Source organism: Schistocerca piceifrons, chromosome X, assembly GCF_021461385.2.
Source record: "Schistocerca piceifrons isolate TAMUIC-IGC-003096 chromosome X, iqSchPice1.1, whole genome shotgun sequence".
Taxonomy (NCBI): domain Eukaryota; kingdom Metazoa; phylum Arthropoda; class Insecta; order Orthoptera; family Acrididae; genus Schistocerca; species Schistocerca piceifrons.
This window is the reverse complement of record NC_060149.1, coordinates 313,103,514-313,130,228: the sequence shown is the minus strand read 5'-3', so window position 1 is coordinate 313,130,228 and position 26,715 is coordinate 313,103,514. Positions and strand designations below refer to the sequence as shown.

Genomic DNA, 26,715 nt, shown 5'->3' with positions numbered 1-26,715 from the left:
AGTGGTTCTAAGAGCCTGCTGCCAAACACTTATGTGTGAACTGCAGAGTGATCATCTAATGTAAATGAACAGAGCACCGCCTATGGCGAACTACTCCATGGACGTACGGAGGGAGCTCAGACCACCTGTCTCAAAAAAAAGTTCTTATTACCAACCGGCTTCCCTATCTGCCCTACATTCGGGACCGATATGTCAACTCCTCTGATTCTTTATGTTCTCATACTTACTCGTCCCTTCATATTTGGCATAGCTGCTGCTATAGTCTTAATACAATGGAGCCGTCGTGATGTCTTCCTGACGAAAAGTATCTGATTAATATCAGTGCACACTCCCTAATGGTCTATGTTTCTAGTATCTTATGTTCCTTGGTACTATCGATGGTGGACGTGTGTGCCAGTTGTGAGGTGGTGCATTGTCAGGTGACAGAGACTAGCCCTGGATCTTTGCCCTATCCCATAATAGCAGCGTAAAACACACAAACGAGTGGCTTATTGCATGAGTGAAGACGATGCCATGTACCCGTTCTGATCATGGGACATTAACAATGTAGGCACGCACAGGCCGATGGCCAGTGACGAAGTAATTGGTCAGCAAGGTCGTCCAATCTCGAACCCATGGCCCACCAGGGAGGCAGCCATCAGCAGAAGATAGTCATCTAGTGGGTGGGTTGACGGTGTGACGGTGCCAAGTTGATTACATGGAGTCTTCAGTTCAAGCGGAGGCCTGCAGCTATGGACTACAAATTCTAGTTATGGTATCTTGATATGCAAGCAATCTTACCCTCGTAGTTATTGGCTGGGGTTGCCGATGTCACTCAGCTCTCTGCGCACTCCTCGATAATACTGAGCACAGTCTTAGAAACAGCGTCTGATTTTGGTGGTATGTATGTTAGTCGGTTGGCTAGCGTTTCTCCTACGGCTGCTCTGCCAACCTGGAATTCATAGCAAGCTGAAGCGGCATGGCGTCGCTATTGGGCGACCATGACTTCATCCGCCCAGGTTTTCCTGTCTACTCAGCTCCTTCAATAGCCATGCTATAGCTGTAAGATTTCACGACTTAGGCTTTCATAGGTGCTGCCTAGAGTGTTCCGCATCTTCATTGTCTTGCATGAGTGTTCTCTGGAGCTGAATATGCGCTGTTGCTAGCCTAGTCATCAGGCTGATGGTCATTTCTCCTCTACGATGTCCAGATAAATGGACGAATAGGTCATTACCCCAGGGGAAATCCGTGGTACAATACTCCTCCCGTCTTTGACAAATCCGTTCCCTAGATTGAGCCATGTTTACATTTCTGAACTAAAGAATCAGCGTGAACCAAATGGTTGATTGTCTGGTTAATAATTTAAATGCTGTTCCTAAGATTAATTCGTTCTGTTGGTAGGTGATGCTTTGGGAGTTTGGCTGGTCAGATGGTTTTCCATTTGAAGTAAATACTGGTTAGCAAAATGGACTCAGATCCACAACAGAACCAGAAACCGAAATACTCATTGTGTTAATTATACTGTGCCATTCATCATGGTATTTCTGTACATTTTGTAGCATCTGCTCAGCCGTAATACGTCACAACTGCATTGCTATAAGACCATTTAGGGAATGAAGAAGGTCAGATACAGTTACAGTTTGGGTTGGTAGTATCTCGAAGGTTTTTTCTGGTCAGTTCAATGAGGTTTGAGTCAGATTGATTATAAGAGTCCCATTGATAGTAGCTGGTAAGCAAAAGGCTGCTCGTGCTATATCACAGATGGTGCCATTAATCAATAAACCACTTCCTCGTAATTCTAGTCTCATCATTATCTTGGGTCGACTCTGCTCATAATAATTTTAGTCATTACTTCAGCTATAAACAGTCCGCCCCCGGTAGCTGAGTAGTCAGCGCGACAGACTGTCAATCCTAAGGGCCTGGGTTCGATTCCCGGCTGGGTCGGAGATTTTCTCCGCACAGGGACTGGGTGTTGTGTTGTCCTAATCATCATCATTTCATCCCCATCGATGCGCAAGTCGCCGAAGTGGCGTCACATAGAAAGACTTGCACCCGGCGAACGGTCTACCCGACGGGAGGCCCTCGTCACACGACATTTTTTTTAGCTATAAACATGGAGTAAATCCAATGCATCGCAGCCATTTGGAACGAAGGGTGAGGTACCAGGATATCCGTGTGACATCCTACTGCATCTGCTTTCCCGTATAAATAACTGTATTCACATCATGGTTGTCCTCGGTGGTGACACCAGCCAGGGGAAAGGAACCCACATCACTCATCCTCCTCCTCCTCCTCCTATCGAAAGACCGGTCTCTCATGATCCATTGTCACACACAAATAACGATACGACTCATTCTGGTACATAAATATACCTGCAGTCAAATAACCCCAAGAAAATAAAACAACAGTATGAATTTAACATCATATACCACAAAGCTACATAATTTACTCTGTAAGCCTTGTCATTTATTGGTGTGACATGAGTGCATAACGTAACTTACGTGTGGCCTGCACGTGAGCTTCGGCTCCCTTTCTTCTCTTCTGGCCCCTACGATCTTCACAAGTAGCAGCACTTGTGGTAAAGCATGTAGAGCACCATTAAAATGTCTAATGCGCCCCACATAGAGAATGGTTCTCCTCGTCAGTAATTGTAACTTAACGTTTACCCACAATGTAATTTCTATTACTTGGAATGGCCCTTGAAACCATGTAACAAATTTCTTCGTTTTACCGTTCGGTGTGTAGAGGCTAGTTAACGTTACCCATTGGCCAACCCTACATTTCAGAAACTTGACCGTACGCCATCCCATTTTCTCTTGATATTCGAGAGCCATTCGCCTTTGTCACCCTCTTCCAAACGTCTCGAATTTTTCACAAAATTCCGTATTGGTTTACATTTGTTCCCTATTTTAGATTTAATAATTTCAAGAGTTAATGGTATCTTTCTTCCATACAGCACGTTCTGTGACGAGAGCCTAGCGCTATCATGTGCCTTTGAGTTACGTGGAGCCATACCGTAGGGTAGGTAAAAGCCATAGTCATTGTAACGACTATTTATGTAATAGCTATACATTTTATTAATGGTCCAGTGAGCATGTTCAGTCCTCGTGTTAGCTTGTGGGTGCAAGCGACTAGTACCTGGTTTCCAGATCCATAATACGTGACAGTTTTTTATTAGTTCTGACATGAAATTGGTGCCCTGATTAGTAATTACTGTGTTGGGGACACCAGTTTTCAGTAACTAGTTATTCACCATTGGTTGTGCTACCACACTAACTTGTTGATTGGGAATGGTAGCCTTGGTGATGTAACACGAAAAATGATCTATGATAGAAAACACGTAATGATTAGCTGCTGACGATTGGCTAAATGAATCCAAGACGTCCACCCCTTGCCGTTTCAAGTGGCTCCGATGCATGTGATAATGTTTGAAGTGGTACTTTTTTCTGCCTTAAATCATGGCAATTTCTCACAACTTGGTCAACATCTCGTCTTCACATTCTCTACCGTATCATTCAGTTGTCTTACAACCTGTTATTCATCATCCTACGCATCTAGGTAGCATACGGTCGTGAACTTTCTTTGACACTTCTTCTCTTGGTGCTCCAGGCACTGCGATGTGTGCCACAAGCTTTGTTCTTCTACGCAGCAATCCGTTGTGCTTGGTGTTTTGAACAGGTGGCAGTCCACGTCAGCAGTTTGCTTCGTCTGTTATTTTGGTAGGCTTCAACCAAGTTTAATCTTTCTGCTTAGCCCAGCTGCATTATAATGCTTCCTACACAGTCTGTGGGCTACCTCAGAGTCAGACTCTCTTAATTTCAGTTCCGATAAAGTCAATCAGCTTGAAGGATCTTTCAGTCCCAATAGCCATGTTAATGTTGTGTGGTTAGTGATGAATTTTCTGTCGTAGAAGTAACACGTAAACTATGTGACACCATATATTACACAGAACATTTCCGTTTTGTGATCAAGTAATTTTTACAGATTTATTTAGCTGCCCCGGTGCATATGCTACTGGTGCTCTAACCCACTGACTTCTTGACTTACAATGCATCCAATCACCTGGTTGCTTGCATTAAAAGAAAGTAGAAATTCCTCTTCATAATTTGCTAACGTTAATAGAGGGCTAGTCTTTAGAGTTCCCTTTAATTTCTCGATTGCTGTTTGACCTTCAGCCAGAAACTCGAATTTTATACCCTTCTTTTATTGAGACGACAATGGTCTGACATCATCAGCATACATCTTGACAAATTTTCCAAAACAATTCGATAATTAGTGACTATAGCTGTTTTGTAGTCTGCAACAGTGGGAAATCATGCACTGCACATATCAACCTCGGGGTAGTCTTTACACCATTTTGCCAGACGACATGGGAAAGGTGGTTTACTTCTGTCAACACAAAGTGACACTTCTTTATGGTCAGTGCTAAGTGTGCTGTATACAGTCTCGAAACACTTCTGCTAGTCGTTATGTGTGCCCATTCGTATTCTTTAAAAAGATGATATCATGCAAGTAAACTATGCACTGTCACAGCTTCAATCACCTCAATAGCCCATCTAGTAATCGTCAAAATGTGTCCAGTTCCTTCTTTAGGCCAAACAGCGTGCATCAGTATCAGATATGCTCACAGGGGATTGTAAGTGCCATCTTTGGCTGATCTTCTGTCGCCACTTTCAATTGGTGGTAACCACTTTTTAGATCCATGGTAGAAAATTACTTGAATTGATCCAAATTATCCAACATTTCCTTAATATTCGGTATAGGACATGCATCTGTAACTGTTCTAGAGTTCATATAACGATAAATCGTAACAATGGCTCTCATGTAATGTAGTTGAATTGATTTTTTTTAAATGGCAGAGGTCCACACATGACCTGTCGAAATTGCATATTTACTTAAGAAATCCAAACCCAAGATCACGCAGTATCTGTCACTTCCATAAGTCAAAATTTACATGTTTTCTCTGAAACACACTGCTCCATTGTGGATACAGAGCACTATCAAACCTAGTGATGCTACATCATTGTTTCTCAGTCCACATAACCTATACTGTGGAGAGTTCAGTCTTCTCCTACACATGCGATCCAGACTAACCAGACATAATAACAACTTACGTTCAGTACCATTACTTTATCGTGCCAATTAAGCAGCACTCCACCTCAGCAAATGTCTTCGAAGCTTTGAATTTTATTTATAATGCCATTCAGCAGATTCCTCATGGGTGATAATGACTGTTTACCATATCCTGGTCCTTTCTGTTTCCTATTCCTACAGTCCTGCATGCACTGATATACCGTCTGCTACCAACTTCTTTTTGTACGCTATTAAGATTTGCACTGTCTCCAGTGAGCAAACACCCTGTGTCACTGATTCCAACATTGAAAAAAACGTTCATCCACCAAAACAAAATAATCACAAACAAAACAAAATGCACACAGTATGAGAAAACAATGACAGCCAGCATGGGCCACTCCTAAAAAACAACAAAAACTGCTCTTAATCTTTATGATGAATCATTAAACATCTCAGCTCTGAACACTGGTATGCATCATGCCTACAAAGCCAGCATGTACTACGTGTAACAGACGCTAAATGAGTACAAGGTAATTCATGACCTGACAAATTGCGCTGCGTGCATTGTGTTCGATGTATGTTATTATAGTCTTCTCTGGAATTATCCTTGAACTCCGAGGGGTCACCAGGCTCCTAAGCCTTCACAAACCGCACCTTTAGATTCCAGTGACAATCTATTCTCCCTACCAGGTACATGCGCAAAGGTACAGGAGGGACTACAAAAATAATCATTGTGACATAAACACTGGAACCGTGAGCTGGTGATGATATCGCAGTTGGAGTTTCCTCTCCAAGAATAGCAGTTGCTGAAATTGCAGAGACCACTGCTGTCAGCAATATCATCTGAAATCGAAATTTGAATGTGAGTGTCTACCGTTTCCATTCAAAGCTGCAGTTATGAGGTCATGAACAGGTCTTCATGGTTAGGCATCGGCCTAAGTTGGTTGTAAACAGAGTGGCAACAAAGAACAACTAAGTCAGGCCCGAGGCAGCAAATTGGTGCAGTGCGTGATCAGCGAAGACAACCACGTGGCGTACAGCACCCAGTGTCGGCAGCAACTGGCCTATTTATGCTGCTCAGTGTAGTACAAGCGAGGGCTAGGTGGTGTTTAACCATAGTGTATGACCTGTCTACGTTAGGAGAATCGCCCCACGTTGGGCATCAAACTGTAGTGGGTCAGAGGTAGCTGCGGGGAAACTGGAGTTAAACGTGCACAGTGACTGCTTGACAGGATGGGTTTGAGGCTTCCTGTGGGCATGTTAAGACCCATAGACGGTTTCGGAGACAGGTGAGACGTGTAGGGAAACTCATGACAAACTAGCGGTAGACTTATACACAGTCCTTTATTCAATCATTCCTTCATGAACATTAACAAGTTTTTAATTGTGTGTGAAATCTTATGGGACTTAACTGCTAAGGTCATCTGTTCCTCAGCTTACACACTACTTAGCCTACATTATCCTAAGGACAAGCACACACAGCGATGCCCGAGGGAGGACTAGAACCTCCACCGAGACCAGCCGCACAGTCCATGACTGCAGCGCCCCAGACCGCTCGGCTAATCCCGCGCGGCAAGTTTTTAATTACTCCATCACACTACTACAGTTATTCGAGTGCATTCTTTCTTCATGTAATATTCCGCACTAAGTGGCACGTGTAGCGACAGTCACTTGCGCAGACAGGGGAGCTACTTACAAAGTGGAGCATTGACACGGCGGGCTTACTCAACGATGGTGACACAGTGGACACCACACGTTGCCCACTGTGGTTACGCTGCAGAGTGAGACAGTGACGTCTTGTATTTTGTGATAGGGCGTAGCGTCTCACCAGTTTGGCGATGACGCTGACTGGAGTCGACGTCTCGACCGAGAGCTGGAGAGCAGTGGTGGGCGGCTAACACAGTTCTAGGTTCCCAGGCTGGGCAGTCAGTCAGAGGTCTGTGGGTCGTTGCCCGGCAGCGGCAGAGTTACGGTGAAAACTTCAAAACTGTGTCAGTAGACTTGCAGCAATGATTGTCGCACAGCAGACGCTGTGTATGGCCCTGCTGCGCCAGGCATGAAGTACTCGGCTGGGTCAACGTTTAAATGATGGTTCTCGTTGTTGCATTCGCGGAAGGGCTGCATTTGTGGCCCACTGCGAGCCATCTGGAACAGGGCAACGGCCAGGGTCTGGCATGATATGCAGCACACATCAACGAAGAGGAAGTCAGAAGCTGGGTTTGGCAAGCGAAGCTGTCTCACAGAAGTCTTGCTGACCCATGGGTGATAGCCTGCTGTAGCTAATGTCTGTGGCTTGTGGCCTGATTTTACTGCTTGTTGCAGTTTTGGGCTCTGATTTCTGCTTCAAGTTCCCTATAGTTTTGTTCGTTACGTGACTAAAGGCGATGTAGTGAACCTGCTCTGGGTGTTGGCCGACAAAAATGTGGATCTAGAAGGGCCGGCAGACATTGACGGAGCAGTAGGGCAGCTAGGTGGCCCAAGCTCGAAACCATGGCCCCCAGCAGCAGACATACACCCAGTCGGTGATTTGCTGCTGTGATGGCGTCAAGTTAACTGCATGCAGACTTCTGCTCAAGTGGAAGCCTGTAGCTGTGGACAGCAAAGTCTGGCGATGATGGATGGCTGCTATAAATCGAATTGCAAGCGGTCTTCCCCTCGTAGTTATCGACTGCCGTTGATGGAGTCACTCAGTATGCTGTGCACCCGTGGATACTGTTGAGGACAATGTGACAAAGAGGCTCTGATTTGCGTAGTATATATTTGAGTTGGCTGGCTTGCGTTTATCCTCCGGCAGGACTCCCATCCCGATCCTGTAAAGAGGCTGGAAAGGCAGGGCATTACCGTTGGGCGATGATGACTTCATTTGCCATCGTTTTCCTGTCTGCAATATTTTACAATTTCGGCTTTCAGAGGCTCTGGCTGGCGCCTTCCGTACCGTTGGCTTCCTGACTGAGTGTTCTTGCACGCTGAATACTTGTTGTTGCTCAACAGCAGCTGGTCATCAGACTGACAGGCACTTCTCCCTCAATAACGTTGTTCTGCTGATGGACACAGGAATAGTTCAGCGCCCCAGCGAAGCCATGGCACAACACTGTTCATCGTGTTAATAGTGAGTGGAGCAGAAAAAATATTGATTGTCTATAAACGTGAGTGTCGAATTTCTGCAAAATTTCTAACTTCAGCTTTTGTATGAGAGTATCGTGTATATTGCAATAAGTTTATTGTTGTGGTTGGGATAAAAATTAAGTAGATTGAAGATAAGCAGAAATCTCTGCTGAATTTCGTAAGCAAAGAAAGAACGTTCTGAATCATCTGAAAACTGAGCATCTGTTGATATTAGTACATCGCAAATTAATTCAAACTCAGGTGATGTGATAGCGATTTCGAGAGATAAAAGAGATAGAAGTAGTAAATAGGTTATTGCCCAATTCGTGAACAAAGTTCATATTGGTGATTTCTGTAAATGACAGTATTGTTGAAACCCCAATAGGTACCACAAGAACGCTATGTATTCTCGGCACATTCCAAGGTAAATCTCCATTTTCCAAAAACACAAGATTCAGGTATTCCAGGTTGGCACATTCTAAACACGTGCACGGATCGTTTTTTAAATGTTGTGGTCTTTTTAAGCTAGATTTGTCGAGAAAGGTCGACATGAACACTTCGGTCTTTCTGATATTTTACAAACTCCACCATAAACTAACAAGGGAATGGTTCATTTCGACAGTTCGAAATCTACCCTTTAATTTTTCACATACGAAAAATACGCCAAAAGAAATGCACTGTCAATATTTTAGCTCATATGTCACACTGCGAGCATTTAAAAGAATATTTAAGATACTCATTTTTGATGCACGAAGAACCACTTGTAACAGAGATTTGTACAGCCCTTCCCGCCTAACGCTCGAGTCGGCTATTAAGTAGACGCACCCGTGACAAGAGGAAGTAGCACCGCGTGGCGCGAAGCCAGAAGTGCACGCACGCAAATTTTAAGCGCTTGACCTATACCAAAAATCTCTCAGATCACTAACTTTTTGATTAACTTGAAGTTCATACTGACAGATAAACAACTGCAGAGATATAACTGTCACACAAGTGGCTAGCAGAGGAAAGAAAATCAACGCAGTGTATGACGATACATTACAGACGACTTCCATCAATCAGGGCTAGTTTTTTAACATGAAATATTTTATAACAATTCCTGCATCACATTTGTTTTGATAATGTTTGAAATAATCCATATTTTACTAACAATGAAACAGTTTCTTGTCACTAAAATGCGAAGTGTCTGTTGGATGACGAAAACAAAAATTGTCCTTACACAATGTGCGCCTGAAGAAAGAAAAAATACTGCATTCATGCACTTCACAGTAATTGCCAGTTTTGTTTAGACGGAATTCGGATGGATTAATTAATCGTTGTGCCCGCTGTTCTGAACAGTGTGTTGCGAAGCAGACATTTTTGATCGAATTCGTTGAACATATTGATGCAAACCGATAACGTTCAAATGACTATGTGTTTAACGATACTATTACGCTGAGAAACCTGAAATGACGAAGAGGTTCTGAAAAATGCTTTGCACAGTTGAAAATTTCCTTATCGAGAGGCTCAATCATACTATTAGTTCCGCGTGGAATCCGAATTATATTAACAGTTTTATTGTCATCTTGCTAAAGACAGAGGTGTCGTTATGCCCAGGTCAAGAGTCGAATATAAGCAATGACTTATCTTCTGTAACTGGTAAGAAGACATTCCGGACGTAATATTGAAATTATTCTGTTCTATGTATATCAGATTTTGCCGGCCGCGGTGGTCTCGCGGTTCTAGGCGCTCAGTCCGGAACCGCGCGACTGCTACGGTCGCAGGTTCGAATCCTGCGTCGGGCATGGATGTGTGTGATGTCCTTAGGTTAGTTAGGTTTAAGTAGTTCTAAGTTCTAGGGGACTGATGACCACAGATGTTAAGTCCCATAGTGCTCAGAGCCATTTGAACCATTTGAACCAGATTTTGTTGCATCTATTATAAGATATTTGCAACTAAACAGTCCCCTTTTTTAAATTTGTTGTCCTAATTTACCTTGACATTCCCGAAGACAGATATAACGCTGCGGAAACAGTAATCTATTGATACTTATCACGGACATTATTGGATATGAATGTGTCATTGCTCTGTCAACTTTGTCTTTTATTCACTCGAAATAACAAATTGCGGTTTGCTCGCAGTTTTTGCACGAAATCTGACTGGTTGGCTTTATATTCAGGGGACAACAGGAAAATTTGTCAACACGTCAGCTTCGAATTTCTCTTTAGTGTAACCTATTAATGACATCTCAAAAAAAGGGTTCAGATGGCTCCAAGCACTATGGAACTTAACATCTGAGGTCATCAGGCCCCTAGAACTACTTAAACCCAACCAACCTAAGGACATCACACACATACATGCTCGAGGCAGGATTCGAACCTGAGACCATAGAAGCAGCGCGGTTCCGGACTAAAGCACCTAGAACCGCTCGGCGACAACGGCTGGCAATTACATCTCCTTTACACGTTTAAACTACGTACTTCTGCGATTTCCTTTTCTGTGTAATTTCCTGAATCTGTTTAACTAGGTCAAAGATTCCTGGAAATCAGTAATGTTCATCTCACTTGCAACTCAGGGGCCCAGTCTTGTCAAAAAATGTTCTAATGTGTGTGAAATATTATGGGACTTAACTGCTAAGGTCATCAGTCCCTAAGCTTACACACTACTTAACCTAAACTATCCTAAGGACATACACACACACACCCATGCCCGATTGAGGACTCGAACCTCCGCCGGGACCAGCCGCACAGTCCATGACTGCAGCGCCCTAGACCGCTCGGCTAATCCCGCGCGGCCCCAGTCTTGTAGATCTCCCTCAGTAATGGTGCATTGTCTCTCACGAGCGGTTCTAAATCTTTTGGATAATTTTTCTTTTACACTTGATGTAAATATTTCTTCTATTTATACGATTCACGTACAGATTTTACGAAACGAAACCGCCTTTGCACACTATTTAATATTAAATGTTATCTCCCTCCTTCATTTCGCCAAAAAATTAACTGAATCTTCTTTGTCACTGAAAGCTATTACTGTATATATTGCCTTGGGATAGGAGGGTACTTTATTTTTTCTGGAATTTAACTAGCAGAACTATTATCGTTAGAACCAATTTCATGGATTCGTCAGAGTTATTTCCTGTTTCTTCTAATGTTTTCACATATTCTAACGAAATGTCAGCATTGGAATGAATGTTCAAGAAATTAACTAAAAAATAACACACTTCAGGAGAAGTAGGTGATTTTGTTTGCATATCACGTTCTTCGTATTTCATCTTTGCAAGATTGAAAACATTACTTAATTCCACATTACTATGAAACTCTGGAACCTGCACAGACAGATGCTGTAAGCAAGCACGTACGAAGGAAACACAAAGAAAATTAATTCAGTTTTATCTCCACTGTTAACACTTAACGATACCGCAAAGGCAACTGCTAATTTTTTCGATATTAAATAAGTTGCAAATTCGAGCGAATAGTAACTGAACAATTTTGTCTGAGAAACTGTTAATGAAAACTGAAATTCACTTCATAAATTACGATCGCGTTCTGCCTTGTTATCATTCTGTTTACCGATGTGTCGTTAACCAAGGCTACGCGCCTGCCGTGTCGCACATGTGCTGTCTGCTACAGTTACGATATAGTTATACATTGCTCCAGCTGCCTGGTGGGCTACGGATTTGGGAATTTGCAACATTTTTTTAAAATATTTGAAGTGTGTGTTAATAGCTAAGGTTTTGGATCGGTGCATCTTTCGTTGTTTTCTTCCCGTATAAAAAATTTACGTTGTGACATGTTGGATGGGACCGTTCCATTGTAGATGAAAGAAAGCTATAGAAAATATTTATGGTCATGCACAGACAACGTACCGTATAAACGTGTCGAACCCTCTAACAGAATTTTTCTATTTTAAGATAGCAGAAGCAAGGAAAAAATATATTGTGCATCAATTGAACAGAGGAAGCACACGTCAGTATGCTAATCACAGGAAAATGCTTATCTCAGTTGTAAAAACTGCTGTCCTGTGTGGCCTGTAGGAACTGGTTCTTCGCCGGAGACACGACCCCGGAAATTTAGTTTCTTGTGACGACGAGTTAAATGATGGGAATTTTCGTTTTCCTCTGAGGTTTCAAGCTCAGGCTGACGATTTAGTTTTGCAAGTATATCTTCAAACTCGTCCTAAGGATTCAAAACCAAATAACAGAAAATTGTCTGTAGAGTGAATAGTGCTAAGAAACCTTTCGGGAATGTGTGACAATGGTGCAATCATAAAAATGAGGCAATTATGTGCTCTAAAGAAATAATTTCAGTCATACTGCAGTCTCTGTAGTAGTTGAGATCGTGTGCTAACAAAGAAACTGGTCAAAAGGCAAATCCACTGATATCTGTAGTCAATCATAGCTGCTTCATTGTTTCTTCCGTACTAATGAAAAAATTGTTCTCCTTAACTGTTTCTCTTTGCAGAACGCTTCAAAGTCTTAACTGTGATATCGTTGCAGCATTACAATATGTTATCAGTTTGTCCAATGTATTAGAAGAAGTGGTGCGAGATAGGTATACAGAATTCAAAATTCTGTTTAGTGAGGTCTCGAAACTCGCAAGAAGAAGCCGAAATAACAATCACAATAGTGAGTTCTGTGTCCACAATGAAATACCGAGACAACAGTCCTGCTAGAAGTGTGTAAATTTCCGTACCGAAAATATAGTAGAGTCTGTGAAATCGATGTTGCCAATTGATATTGCCAGAAACTTCGTCTGCAGCTGGAGAATTTCCAGTCTGGCAAAAGGAACGCTTAAAAGTGGCCAAAATACACGACCAGAGAACTCTTTGGCGGTTTTAGGAATATGCAATTCATATTACTTCCACAATATCAGAACTCAGGTCCACAATCCACTCTCCTTCTCAGTTTCAACGGCAAGCTTATAAAGAATATTTTGTACTTTTAAACCTTTTAAAACCTAGATGCTGGACAGTAAAAATCAAAATAAACTGCGCGGCCTTGTTCGCAACTCAGTGCATCGCAGTTTTCTTGTTGGTTCCGGTAGATTAGTAGATCACTTTCCCAAAATGCTACTACCGATAAATACTTTGCTACATACAAGTTCTAACAGCTATTCCTTGTTTGATTGTTTGTACAATGTCGATAAATATCCGGGATTAAACTGTATAGTCAAAATTGTGTCCTTATAAATGGAGACAAGACTCCACCCGGAATAAAATTATGTGTATGCCCATACACTACTCGTATTTTCAGCTTAATGTTTTTTTTGTGCTTTTAATGAGCTGGGTGAGCCAAGCAGACGCAGACGCTTAGCTACACTGACAGAATCTTCAAAATTCGATTTCCCGGAAACTTTTTGCAGTGTTAAAGCAAACTCTGTGTTGTCCTGAAGACATGTGAGCAGGTAACCGTGACCACAGGCTGTGTAATTCTTCTAACATACGCCGGCCGAAGTGGCCGTGCGGTTAAAGGCGCTGCAGTCTGGAACCGCAAGACCGCTACGGTCGCAGGTTCGAATCCTGCCTCGGGCATGGATGTTTGTGATGTCCTTAGGTTAGTTAGGTTTAACTAGTTCTTAGTTCTAGGGGACTAATGACCTCAGCAGTTGAGTCCCATAGTGCTCAGAGCCAACCAACCAATCTTCTAACATATTTCCTTGATTACTGTACAGTCCGTTCAGATCTTGCATAGTATTCTCAAGTACACCTCGAAATACGATACATAACGTCACATTACAATTCTGTTACCTAAAACAAATCAGTACAGTGGAATAGGACTGTGCGGCTGGTCCCGGCGGAGGTTCGAGTCCTCCCTCGGGCATGGGTGTGTGTGTTTGACCTTAGGATAATTTAGGTTAAGTAGTGTGTAAGCTTTGGGACTGATGACCTTAGCAGTTAAGTCCCATAAGATTTCACACACATTTGAACATTTTTGAACAGTGGAATATCGACGGGAAAACTACCCGCGCTTTCTGCTATAAACTGAACGTACAATTTCCATCTGTTCCGTAACTGCATTTAATCAAAGGGACATGGACTTTTTTGCTTGGTGGTAAACATATATGAATTTGAAGCATGAACACAGTGGTAAAAATGTTATCCTTGTTTGGAGCACAATAACACTAGGTCATTAAGAAATACTATGCACAGAGATTATCTGGAGGATAACGGTGCAGGGTGCGTAAGCTTGGTGTATGTAGTGAAGTCGTATTGATATAGCTTTGCTGAAAAATGTTGGAAGACCTCCAGAGTATCGACGTTTGATACAAGTACTGGCAACTGAACCTCATCGTAAATAAATGTAATGGCCCATTACTGTTCGATTAAATGGTCTCGGTAGATCACCGGAAACAGCGACAACAATAAAATATGTACTAGTATCCGTCTGCAGCGATGTAAAGTGAAACCATCACATAAAATTAGTACTGAGAAAACCAGATGCCAGTCTTAACTGAATCCAACATACGGTCCGGATAATACCACAAGGAAATTGCATTCTCCGCGAAGAAAGTGGATTATGAAACTCTCGTCTGACCGATTCTCAAATTTTCTTCGTCTGATTGACACCCTCACCAGGATGGATTTTTGCAGGAATTAGGTAAAAGAAAAATGACGTCTGCGCCGCAACCCCATGAGTGGAATATCGGCCTGACCGCAGGTACAGTGCCGACTTTTACTTGGCCAAGTATTCAATTTGACAGGAGGCTGAATCTACCTGGAGCCGTCCTGGAGGGACTGGAACGAGAAACAGTTTCTACCACTCCCCGGAATTGAGCATGAGATCTCCACTGTTGGAGTGCAGTGCCCTACCCGCTAGATCACCACGACCACTATGGGAAGAAGATAAAATCCAAACAAGACAGGAACGTTTCGTAGGAGGTTTGTAGATTAACTAGAATATTGAGACGGAAATGCACATAAAATTCTTGTGTCAAATGTGACAAGAGAGGTGTTGTGCATCATCAAGAGGTTTATTGTTAACATGTAAAGAAATAACGTGGCAAGAAGTGTTAGGTAGCATGCACTATCTGATCAAAAGTATCTAGACACCTTTTAATGGACATTAATATGATGGAGTGTGTGCATGAACTCTACTGTGGACACTTTCGATGAGTTGTATAAATGCCTATGGAGGAATGGCAGCCCATTCTTACTTAACAGAGGCAACTAGAGAAGGTATAGATGTTGAACACTGGCGTCTGGAGCGAAGTCGAGGTTCCTTCTCATCTCGAAGGTGTTCGATTAAGTTAAGGTTGCGAATCTGCGAAGACCATTCCATTTCAGGAATGTTATTGTCCCCAGACCATTGTCCCACAGAAGCTGTTTATAAAATTGCTGATTATTGTGATGACACAACCAATCATCGTCTCCCAACTGTTCCTGTACTGCACGTAGCAGAAAAATATGGTTCAAATGGCTCTGAGCACTATGGGACTCAACTGCTGAGGTCATTAGTCCCCTAGAACTTAGAACTAGTTAAACCTAACTAACCTAAGGACAGTACAAACATCCATGCCCGAGGCAGGATTCGAACCTGCGACCGTAGCGGTCTAGCGGTTCCAGACTGCAGCGCCTTTAACCGCACGGCCACCTCGGCCGGCGCACGTAGCAGAAAATGCTGTAAATTGTATTCGTATTCTTCCAACTTTGGTTGTTATTTAAGCTTAATAAGGGGACTACAACTTAACCACGAAAAACACACCTGTACCGTAACACCGTCTCCTCCGTACGACGCGCTCGGCCCTACACATGATGGCAGTCATTCGTCAATCCCAAACACTTTCATCGGATTGGTACAGGTTATAGAGTCATTCTTCACTCCAAATCACTCGTTTCCAGTCATATAATGCTCAACAGCGTCGCTCTTAACTCTGCCTCAAGAGTCGATTAGCATTTACTACAGGAATATGTGAATTCAGGGGGGCTGCTCGACCACTGTACCCGATTCAACGCACTGTCACTGTCCTAGCCCAACTTCTCGTTTACTTTAGCATTCACGACCGATTCTTTCCTCTGATTTCATGATACTTTTGAACAACCAGCCTCTGTAATGCTCGGCAGTCCCTGTCCGTCAGTACAAGAGGTGTGACTGGTCTTGGTTACCTATGATTATTCCTTCACGTTTCCACTTCACACTCAATCACCAACTGTTGACTTGGACTGCTTCAGATGATTTTAAATGTCCGTGACGGATCTGTTACGGAAGTGACATTCAATGAGTAATCCACATCCGACATCACTGAGCTTTGCTGACCGACCCATTCTGCTGTCACTGCTTCTGCAGTATGAAGACAATATTCCCGGCCAACTTTTATATTGATGGGCCTGCTCGAAGGACATCCAGTGGTCGAGTCCGCATTACATAGAAGTGTCCAGGTGCTTTTCATTGGATAATGTATTATTTTTTTCCACATCTAGAGAGATTTCCACGAGAGTAATTACAACTAATGTACAGATACTGACTGTCGTTCTTCCCGCGCGTTATTCATAAAAGCAACAGCCAAGGGTAACAGGATCGTGGTATCAGCTATATCCTCGCCTCACAATGCATGACTGCTTGCGGAATATTAATGTAGTTGTCCGAAAGAACATACAGCACCTATTCATACACTACTGTCCATTAAAATTGCTACACCAAGAAGAAATGCAGATGATAAACGGGTATTCATTGGACAAATATGTTATACTAGAACTGACATGTGATTACATTTTCACGCAATTTGGGTGTATAGATCCTGAGAAATCAGTACCTCGAACAACCACCTCTGGCCATAATAACGGCCTTGATACGCGTGGGCATTGAGTCAAACAGAGCTTGGATGGCGTGTACAGGTACAGCTGCCCATGCAGCTTCAACACGATATCACAGTTCATCAAGAGTAGTGACTGGTGTATTGTGTCGAGCCAGTTGCTCGGCCACCACTGAGTAGACGTTTTCAATTGGTGAGAGATATGGAGAATGTGCTGGGCAGGGCAGCAGTCGAACATTTTCTGTATCCAGAAAGGCCCGTATAGGACCTGCAACATGCTGTCGTGGATTATCCTGCTGAAATGTAGGGTTTCGCAGGGATCGAATGAAGGGTGCAGCCACGGGTCGTAACACATCTCAAATGTAACGTCCACTGGTCAAAGTGCCGTCAATGCGTACAAGAGGTGAGGGAGACGTGTAACAAATGGCACCCCATACCATCACGCAGGGTGATACGCCAGTATGGCGATGACGAATACACGCTTCCAATGTACGTTCACCGCGATGTCACCAAACACGGATGCGACCACCATGATGCTATAAACAGAACCTGGATTCATCCGAAAAAATGACGTTTTGCCATTCGTGCACTCAGGTTCGTCGTTGAGTACACTATCGCAGGCGCTCCTGTCTGTGATGCAGCTTCAAGGGTAACCGCAGTCATGATCTCCGATCTGATAGTCCATGCTGCTGCAAACGTCGTCGAACTGTTCGTGCAGATGCCTTTTGTCTTGCAAACGCCCCCATCTGTTGACTCAGGGATCGAGACGTGGCTGCACGATCCGTTACAGCCATACGGATAAGATGCCTGTCATCTCGACTGCTAGTGATACGAGGCCGTTGGGATCCATCACGGCGTTCCGTGTTACCCTCCTGAACCCACCGATTCCATATTCTACTAACAGTCATTGGATCTCTACCAACGCGAACAGCAATGTCGTGATACGATAAATCGCAATCACGACAGGCTACAATCCGACGTTTATCAAAGTCGAATACGTGATGGTTCGCATTTCTCCTCCTTACACGAGGCTTCACAACAACGCTTCACCAGGCAACGCTTGGCAAGTGCTGTTTGTGTATGAGAAATCGGTTGGAAACGTTCCTCATGTCAGCACGTTGTAGGTGTCGCCACCGGCGCCAACCTTGTGTGAATGCTCTTAAAAGCTAATCATTTGCATATCACAGCATCTTCTTCTTGTCGGTTAAATTTCGCATCTGTAGCACGTCATCTTCGTGGTGTAGCAATTTTAATGGCCAGTAGTGTATAATCGAGTCGCCTCGTGGGCTACGATTCCACCACATTCAGAGTGAATGCACAATCAAGTTCGACCTCCTGCTGAAATCTCAAAGTAGCGAACATGGAGGGCATGGACAGGGACTGCGGATTGGTGGCGCTATATGGGAACGGGGCCTGGCTAAGAGGCGAACCAAGATAGCCCGCGCTATCGTGATAAATAGCGTGTTCGGCTGGCGCATTGTGTAACGCAGCTGCCTAGTGAGCAGCAGATCCCAGGTTCGAATTCCAGTCCAGCAGACTGTTTCATTCGGTGCCCATGACTCCGCAAAGACCCGATGCAGCTGACATCATGAGTTCCTTTCCTTTCTCCCCCTCTCCCCCTCCATATTCAGTTTATACAATACGTATCACTGATATGGATTCTGCGTGGTGTCCGGTCTTTTGGACATGTCATCGAGAACAGACATTACGATTTCATATAATACCTTTTTTATGTGCGACTTGAAACTTTAGGATCAAATGGTGCAGTCGTGAAGTGTGAACTTCCGTTGGTTTCACAAATTGACGTAAATTGGCGAGAAGAAAAGTGTGTGCTGTTATGAGTGACGCCAGATTTCAGCGATCTTTCAGCAGACAAGACCTTAGATAAAGCCTGAATGGTCTTTGTTGAAAATATCGATGACATCTGTACCACAAATGGAAATTTGGAGAGAGCATCAATGAGAATGAGTAGTTTTATTTATCGTACGGCTTTACCAGTGCAAGTGCGGTGTTGATATCGTAAATTTACATAAGATAACATATAAATACAAATATACATATACACACATACATAATAATACAAACAGAACAAACAACAGTCATTATTAAATCTGAGCAAAGTTGAAATATAACCACAGCTACAATTCGTCAAAAGGTTATGTCCAAATGTGACAGCCATTTAATGGCAGCAGGGCTGGCCTCCACGACGTCTCTCCAGTCACCACAGAATCTTCGCAGTGGGCAATCTTGCACTACATGTTGTAATGTTTGTTCATCAGTTTCACAGTCACACATTGGGTTATCATTGGCGCCCCATTTGTACAGCATGGATTTAGTTCTCGCGTGTCCTGTTCTCACACGGCTAAGCTGGCACCAGATTTTACGAGGAAGCTGCATTCCTGGGAGTTGTTTGCTGGGGTCCTCTATATTGTGTCGGTTAATGTCACTATTGTTCCACTTGGTTTTCCAGGATTTGTGGCAGTCATAGGTATTTCCTTGAGCAAGTGTTCTGTCTTCCCATATTGGCGCTCTTGATTTGAGGCGATATCGACAGCGGTCATCTAGTACTTGGTGTATCGGTAGTACTCTTGCCTTATCTGCATGATTTATTTTTTGCCATGCCTGAATTGTTGCCTGCTGTCTACGGATTTCAGGCGGAGAGATGTTTGAGAGGACATGAAGCCATTCTAGAGGTGTTGACTTTAGTGTCCCTGTCATTGTCCTCATGGCTTCATTGACCTGGGCGTCAATCTTCTTTACATGGGCACTCCTACTCCACACAGGGGCACACTACTCTGCCGCGGAACAGACGTGTGATATTGCTGCAACACGGGCTGTGTCAGCAGCACGGCAGAAAGTTTACACAAACGGCAACCGAACTGGACGGAGAGTCGCTCACGGTCAACATCAGCAAGTGCGTCCTCAGCGAAGAAACCGTCTGAGCGCTAAGACAATTAATATCGGACCATCAGTCCATATTATGCAGTTAAACATCAGTCTCAGAATGAGTAGTAGCTTCCGAGGAATGGTCCTGGAAAATCAGTATGGAGACCTAACCAGGTTCTGATACCTTTGGCCAAGGAAAATGTTGTCGAAGCGGAGCTCACTGCTATTTTTGTCATTAACAGGCATTAAACCAACATCATTTCAATATTTTTGTCAATATTTTTCCAATATGCCTCTTCTCTGGAAATTCGTGTGAGACGAATTATGTACCAATGCCATTGATGTAGCACCTGTGTACTTTAGATTCAAGCACCGCAGAAACAAACACTCTTGTCTTACCTGATTCTGGATACACCAAAATGACACCTTTGTACAATGTAAGTGCATGCCTTATATTCCAAAAAGATTTAATCTGTGGTTGATAAAGTAACTTATCATTAGACCACTCCATAGAAATATAATGTTTGATCTTAGACAATACGGTATCTTCAGGCACAAGTTCGGCAATTAAATATGGGTTTGTTGGAAATTTTTTCGCTGTGTTCAACCTACTGGTATTTGCTGCAAAACAAACATCATCTGAGTAGTCAGTTTTTTGTCTTACCCTGTAGGCAAACGCGAAAGCAAATCTGTGTTTGCGTGTCGCGCTATGGACCTGAAGAGAATTCCATCATCGTAATAAGACAGAAGTAGCGCCCAATGCTGCAGGTGTCGAGGTGTTCATATAGGAATAGTTTTTTCGCTCCAGATATAGCCTCTAAACGTTCATGGTCTGTGAAGAAGATGACTATACGTCCGTGAATATAATAATGAAATTTCTTGACCGTAAATATAATCGCGAGAACCTCCTCCTCGATCTGACGGTAACTACCTTGTGGCACTATCAGAGTCTTTGAAGTGAAGGCAATTGGCCGCACAGAACAATCATGTCGATATGACAGAACTGTGCCTATGCCATAGTCTCAAGGGTCTGCAGCAACTGTATTTTGCTCAGATCGTATGCCGTAAGACATTTTACATTAAGCAAACATTGTTTTAATTTGTTAAATGCGTGTTGAAATTCACTTTTCCAGTTCAATTTAGAGCCTCTTCGTCGCAAGAATTTGTGCCGCGGTTCACTGAAGGAAAGTGCATGAGGAGAAACTTCCGATGATAATTTATTTGTCCAAATACAGTACTTAATTTCTTGACGTCCTTGGGAGCCGAAAGGTTTTTAATGGCGTCTGCGTGTTGCGGCGTTAGCTTTATTCCGTATGCAGCCAGTATGTGCCCCAAGTATTGCACTTGGCACTGAAAGAACATGCACATGTCTTTGTTGCATTTCAAATTTGCCACTTGTTGAATTCTGAAACCAAATTCGAAATTCTGTAGAAGGTCCTGTGCAGTTGTGCCTGAGACAGTTATGTCATCAAGGTGGTTCACATCGTGTCGAGCTTTGCGAATTAATTGTTCTAACTTCAACTAGGACAAACTCGGTGCGCTGGGTATTCCAGAGGATAACGTTTCCTAGCGGTAGAAGCCAAATGGAGTATTTATTTGGTGTCGTCCAAAGAGTGAGATCCAGCTTACAATTGGTACCTCACGACGGCACCACATACTACAGACAGTCGCTGTCATAAGCAGCCACAAATGAGAATCGTCTGCGAAGAGATGTCCTCAAGAGGTTCCACACGCCGCTGCAGACGGAGGATTACTTACATCAGAACACAGCGCCGCTCACCCCACTCTGTGTTCGTCGATTAAGCGAGCAGCACTAACGTGGACCAGATCCGGCAGTACTTGCATTATTAGTCAGAAATGTATAGCAGAGTTTAAAGTTAATTTTATACTCATATGTAACTGTTCTTCGGTATAAATCAAGTTGTTTTAAATATAAACAATGTCCTTGAATTTGGCGACAGAAACAGCAAGAAATATCTTGTGTCATTAAGTGGGCATGGATTGCATCCAAGTTCAATATTAGAGATTAAACTGTGTTACTCAAGTTACTAGTACTTTTGTGTGTGTTGTGATAATCGCTCGACCTCCTCCTGAAGTAAATCTAGGATTGCTATAGCATACAGAATTTATCGCCATAAATCTCTGTGTCTTCGTCCAAAGGAGTTTGCAAATATACTTTCTTAAGATCCAGCCTGTCAGAGTACACACCACTAGCCGATTTTAACATTATTTCTTCCGGGTTGGGAATAGGATATGAATCAATAATAGATTGAAGATCAATCATCGCTTTGATATCTCCACAGAGGCTAATGGAGTCGTTCAGTTTCTATACAACTGCGGTCGGCGTTGCCAATTGGCTGCTGGTTACTACTTCGATAACCTCATTCTGTTTAGACAGCCGAGTTGCTGCTTTACTTTACCTGTGAATTTCGCACAACATTCGGTATCAGCGTAATGTGTGCCTTGTAACAGTTGACACTGCTTATTGCTTCGGGAAAAATATAATATTTTTGTAACAGCTGATTTAATTTTCCTTTAGGAATATCAGTTTGAATTTGGTCCTCTCCTTCGTGAATGGTGAACCCGAAAGCATTGAAGAGATCCAGCCCTAGTAAATTTGTTGCTTTATTTGCATGTTCAACTACAAATTTAGCCTGTTTCGTAAACTGTTTATACGTCATATCTGTAGAAAATTATCTTTCACTGGAATTTCCTAATTTCTATAACTGACTCTGAAAGTCCGTAAACTTTGGCATTTCTAATTTCAGTATGCCTCCAGATTAACAATTAGCATTGACTACCCTGTGTGACTCTGAAACTTTTTTGAAAGATTTTTGAAAATTGATTAGCACTTTGTTAACTCAAAGAGTTTTAGATAATAATTTGTTATTGCCAGAAAACATGCAATTCACTTGACGTTTAGACCGTGCAAATTTCTGAATACACGTATGTTCGTTATGAACAACACTTAATTTTTTTATTATTGATCATTGTGATGTGCTTGAGAGTCTGCTGTTTTTGTAGCTTGTGCTCCATTTTGCACATATCTGCCTTATGTCCTGCCTTTCTACAGTAATTACAATCTGCGTTTCGATAGAAACAATCGTCTGTTTTTGTGGTTTACGCCACAGCGTGAACAAGTTTCTGAACTTGTTTACTGATTGTTTCAGTCGAGTAGTGTGTGAGTTCTGTGACTTCCGGGTCTGGCCCTCTGTTTTCTTGGCCTTGTCAGCTGTTAACATGTACTGAAACACTGTATTGCTTCCGCACATACATGAATTTGTTCGTGCGAGACAGCCTTCTAAATACGGGTCTGTTAGACATACTGGGCCCATATTTAATTTATTGTCTGTATAAGGCATGATAAGCATGTCGCGAATTAGTCTGCATACGATTTCTGACATTGATCATTTTCACAACGAAATTTACATTCCCGACTCAATCTCTGTAATTCGGCCATCCGCTCTTTAGATGTTTTATTTGACATTTTGAAATACAGAGAATAATGTTTGTCTGGCGTTCAAAAACGCTCAAACGTGTGTGAATTACTAAGGGACCAAATTGCTGAGGTCATCGGTCCCTAGACCTACACATTACTTAAAATAACTCATGCTAAGAACAACACACACACACTCATGCCCCAGGGAGGACTCGAACGCAATCCGTGAGATGGCGCCTCAGACCGGGTGGCCACTCCGTGAGACTTTGTCTGGCAGCAGCAACATGAACTTGAGAGTCGAAATATTTCGCAAGCCTCCTTTAATGTCAGAAGTAACTGGTTCACAAGTAGGTGACAATTTCTGAAGAAGTTGAAATACAGTGGGACTTGCATATGCTAATAAAAATTATCTTCTTTCCAGATCACCTGATATCTGATGCGCAGCATAACGTTGCTCTAGTTTCTGGATATATTTGTTCCAGGATTCCACTTTTCGATCGACGGCCGGAAGGGGTGGTGGCGGAAATTTGAGTTTTCAGTGGCTGTCACTGTTGACCGTCAGTCTTGCTTTCTTCACGTCGGGCAAGAGCGCCACCAAGAGATTCTGGGTGGTTGGCAGTTGTTGCAATAATTTTGGACGGGTTGCAGGACGAATTTCAGTCTGGCATGTCTGAAAATCATGCTCGGAAAAGTTTACAAAGTTCGCAAAAATATTCCTGGAAAGGAAACGGATTAACGATACTGTAATCGAACAGGCATACACTAAAGCCATGCAGTGTTACCGCAAAGTTCAATAAAATTCTTGAACTGCCTAGTTTTTACTCTCTTTTTCTCGTCGCTCTGTGTTTGTGAGAATGATGTGCACTGACTCGTTGTCAAAATTTTCCGGTTTCTTCTTTCTCGTCGTCAGATGTTCAGAATAGGCCAAAATTGCCGACAACCTCTAAAGTTTTTCCACGATATCAAAATTGTTATCGATTTTTTAAATCTTCCCTCACCACCTAAAGGTTGTGAATGTAGTAACTGAATGCTACTATTGATTCAGCCCTAACATTCAGGGTAGCAGAAAACCGACGTAGCTCATTAAAGATAGCCATTGTTCACTTACTCCTTAACACTTGTTTAACAAGGTGGCGCTAACAAATGTGACAAGACGATAAGAAAAAACCAATAACATTTGTTAAGAGTATTTTAAAAAATGCTTATTAACTTTTGTACTGTTTAATGGGTAGCACTGACTGTCCTGAACCTAGTACAGTCAAGCACACACGCCATTATTGATCCTAATTCCCTCTAAATAGCGACTACTAAGTCGGAAGGTAGTCTTCAGAGCACTGTACTGAGCTGACTGCTGGCATTGATTGGACCTGTCTAGCCGCTAGTTCGTAACTGAGTATCCGCGACGCGGCGTGTTTCTTAGTTGTCGGTGGAAAGTTTTTATTGTCCGCCATTACAAGACGGAAGCGATGTAGCCTGTGGTTGACAGCACTCTCTATGGCGTCTGTCTGCACTTTTTTTTTCAATTTATTGGATTTCGGTACGCTCCCATCTTAACAGTGAAAAGTCAGTTATTACGATACGAATATAAGGACAACGCACCATCAGGTACTCGGGCAAGGAGAATCTACGAACCGACCGGAAATCGAACCCGGTCGCCTTCGGTTAGCAATTTGCCGCACTGACCGCGCAGCTCCCAAGGCGGACGTCCTCACTTTCGGCGGATGCGCTGCGGAAGGAAATAGTGTGGAAGCAGGAAGAAGTCCGCATTTATGAGCTCCATTTGGAAGCTGCTGCATGGGACTGAGAAGCGCCAGGCGAGTGTTTATGCCTGTGTGACGGCGGCCTTTCTGGTAATTATTGCGTACCTCTTACCTGGTACACAACAAGCTTCAGTACTGAATCGATCATAGAACGCATGCTGCTTTCACCTATGCCTTGCCCCAAAGACTTTGAAACTACAGACAAGTATGTCGTCTCTGCATTCGATGATTCTGTTCAAGCAGCCATCCAGCAAAGCTAACAGGTTAAATACCTAAATTAGATTGTTTATGGCTGACTTGCTTGGCAGTATATGATTCGTACCCTGCAATACTCCAGCAGAATTCTGGAAAGATGTTGAAGGATTTTAAGATTTCTTAATCACACAAACAACTCGGGCTATTATAGGCTGTCAAAAATGGTTGCGATTTCGACCATGAGAGGAAATGCGTACCATCTGTTCCAGCGTAACGTCAAGCACCTGCACATCGGGCAAGTACGGAAGAGCAGAGTGGGCTGTGAGATAACGCTGACGGACCCCTCTCTAGGACGACACCGAGACAGGAGCGGCCTCTACACGAAGAGAATATAAGCGCCGCGCCGCCTAGCCGCAGCCTCCCACTTGTCTCTCCCATCCTTTCCTACCCCCGTCCGCTGCCACGCCTGTACTACTGCATCCCACCCGCTCTCCATCTTACCACACTCCATATCCTCGCCCAAGGTGGCTTCCGTTAACTCCCCCTCCCTGATGATGCCCTCGTCCCCTCCATCTACCCCTCCTACAAGCTTTGATCCTCCCCTTCCTCCTCCTGTGTTTTTTTTCCTCCAGGGCCCCCTCTTTTCCCCTCTCTCCCTCCTAACTTCCTCCCCTCTCCTCTCTCCCTCTCCTTCCCCCCTTCCCAGGCTTCCACACCCCCCATACTCTCTCCCCCCTCCCCTTCTTCTCTCTCACTATCATCCTCACCCCCTCCCTCCTACCCACCCCTCTTCCCTATGGCAGGACCCCGACTTTTTCGTGCAAACACTATGTTTTAGTGCGCCGAAGTTCGTCGCCACTGTACTAGTGTTTCTCTTCCCATCAGTTCATCAGTGTCTCTCCTTCAGTAATCCTTTATTTTAATATTTATGTCTCCTGTTTTATCCTCCATGTATGTTTGTTTTTATGTCTTCCTGTTTAATCTATGTTTTTCTATGGCCAAAGAGCGGCATAGATAGGCCGCTGCCGGCCTACCTTTCTGTAAAGGTTTGAAAATAATAATAAAGAAAAAAAATATCCGCGGCCCGAGTTCATGTCAGGCCGACCTACGAACGCTACAGAAGTGACTTAAAAAACTGTATTGGCTCACTTGTATTGCGATTTATATATACTGAAGAGCTTGCTTATGTTTGTATGTCGCCCCTTGCTTGCGACACGTCTATATCTGACAAAGTTAAGTATTGTAATCATTTCGTTTTGTAATAAACTCCATTAATACGATTTGCTTGAATTGTTGTCTAGCGATCCGAGAAAGCAGCTTTCCTAGGCACCCTATATTGCACGAGTGGGCAGAGCACAATACAATCCACCGGCTGCACAGACCTAATTACTGCAACCTCAATCATTGCTGTCGGAAGTGAAATTGCCAGTGACATTCTCTGTGTGCCTGCGACCACTTATGACTTTGGCAACGGTACTCGTGATACATATATTAAGAAGGGTCATTGTCACCATATTTATAGTACGATATCTGATCAGAAATGCCTGCACACCCT

The 26,715-nt window shown here is 43.2% G+C and overlaps 1 protein-coding gene across 1 annotated transcript in view; it reads left to right on the top strand.

Annotated features, from left to right (window-relative positions):
* LOC124722333 overlaps positions 1-26,715 on the top strand; it is a 215,843-nt gene that overhangs the window by 182,925 nt on the left and 6,203 nt on the right. The window contains exon 4 of the mRNA XM_047247508.1: positions 25,430-25,529. Coding sequence (XP_047103464.1) covers positions 25,430-25,529 — 100 coding nt within the window. The remainder of the gene's footprint in view (positions 1-25,429; positions 25,530-26,715) is intronic.